The 1,144-nt window shown below is 36.4% G+C and overlaps 1 protein-coding gene across 1 annotated transcript in view; it reads left to right on the top strand.

The window, feature by feature from the left end:
- Window positions 1-1,144, top strand: part of vars2 (valyl-tRNA synthetase 2, mitochondrial) — a gene marked incomplete in the record, with an annotated part of 13,154 nt that overhangs the window by 1,671 nt on the left and 10,339 nt on the right. Inside the window, 1 exon segment of the mRNA XM_035681204.1 lies at window positions 736-844. Within this exon segment, the coding sequence (XP_035537097.1) occupies window positions 736-844 (109 nt within the window).

The raw sequence follows: 1,144 nt of genomic DNA, 5'->3' as shown, positions 1-1,144 counted from the left end.
GCACAAACACACATAAAAACATGGACCTTAAAAGGAGACAAAATGCCAAAAAGGTAAGCAAGTTATGCTTATTACAAGCAATGACAACTTATTTAGGATAGATTTTCCTAAAATAAGTATTTTTGTCACTTTATTGAGCTGGATCTAAGATTTGGCTAAACAAATTTTACAATAAGACAATTTCTTTAACCAGCATAATAAAGATAACTGACTGTCTTAAATGAAGGCACCAGCAGCATTCTTATTTTCAGCATTTTTTATTTAAACAGTGAAAAACTAAACAGCTGCTTCATTTACAACACTGGGACTAGACTACTTTCTGTAAAACTTGTAACTGTTACTTAGCTCATAATTAGCTGTAATATCTTATTAAGTCAAAGTTAGATATATTTTCTTAATACTATAGTATGATATTATAATCTTTATCCAGAGTACCTGTAGATGGCAATATCTCCCCAGTGATAGAACCTTTGCTCCATTGATTTGTCAGAGAGATTGAGGGGGGGCTTTTGAGAAGAAATTCGGAGCTGGAGCCAAGAAGCCACCGCCATTCTGCCTCTGTTCCTAGCACCCTTCAAAAAACAGACACAGTCCTTAGCCTTTCCCCTATTTTGTCCACTTATTGTACATGTTTTAGACATGATCGTCATTCCTTTTGTACTGTATTCCTTTGCTGTATTGAAAAAATTGTAGTGAATGTGTATGTCAACTTTAAAATTGTGAATTTGCTGTCAGGTTGACTCAAAGCAGCTGTCTGGGCAGACCATGCTGTCTGTTCCTGGTTATGAAAACAAGGTGGAGTTTGGAACAATGCTTACTTTTGCATACCCTATAGAAGGCCAAGGTAAGTGTTTGTGACTGTCTGGGAATATGATACATGTTGTTCTTGATTATCATGTTATATTATGATTGTACTGTATTTTAGAAGCAGAGGTGGCAGTGTCCACTACCCGTCCTGAGACTATGCTGGGAGATGTGGCTGTAGCTGTTCACCCTGATGATCCTCGATATCAGGCTAGTATTGTTGTTGAAGTTACCTACAGTAGTTAGAGAATATGAATATTGATAGATCAGTTGGACATGTTTTACATAGGGATGTGGCCGATATTCACTAAAAAATTTAATATCGGGAATTATCGGTATC

This window comes from Morone saxatilis, unplaced genomic scaffold (assembly GCF_004916995.1).
Source record: "Morone saxatilis isolate NCDOM2014 unplaced genomic scaffold, NCSU_SB_2.0 Contig9, whole genome shotgun sequence".
In the NCBI taxonomy this organism is placed as follows: domain Eukaryota; kingdom Metazoa; phylum Chordata; class Actinopteri; family Moronidae; genus Morone; species Morone saxatilis.
Note: the sequence above shows the minus strand (reverse complement) of the source record. Positions and strands in the feature narration are given on the sequence as shown.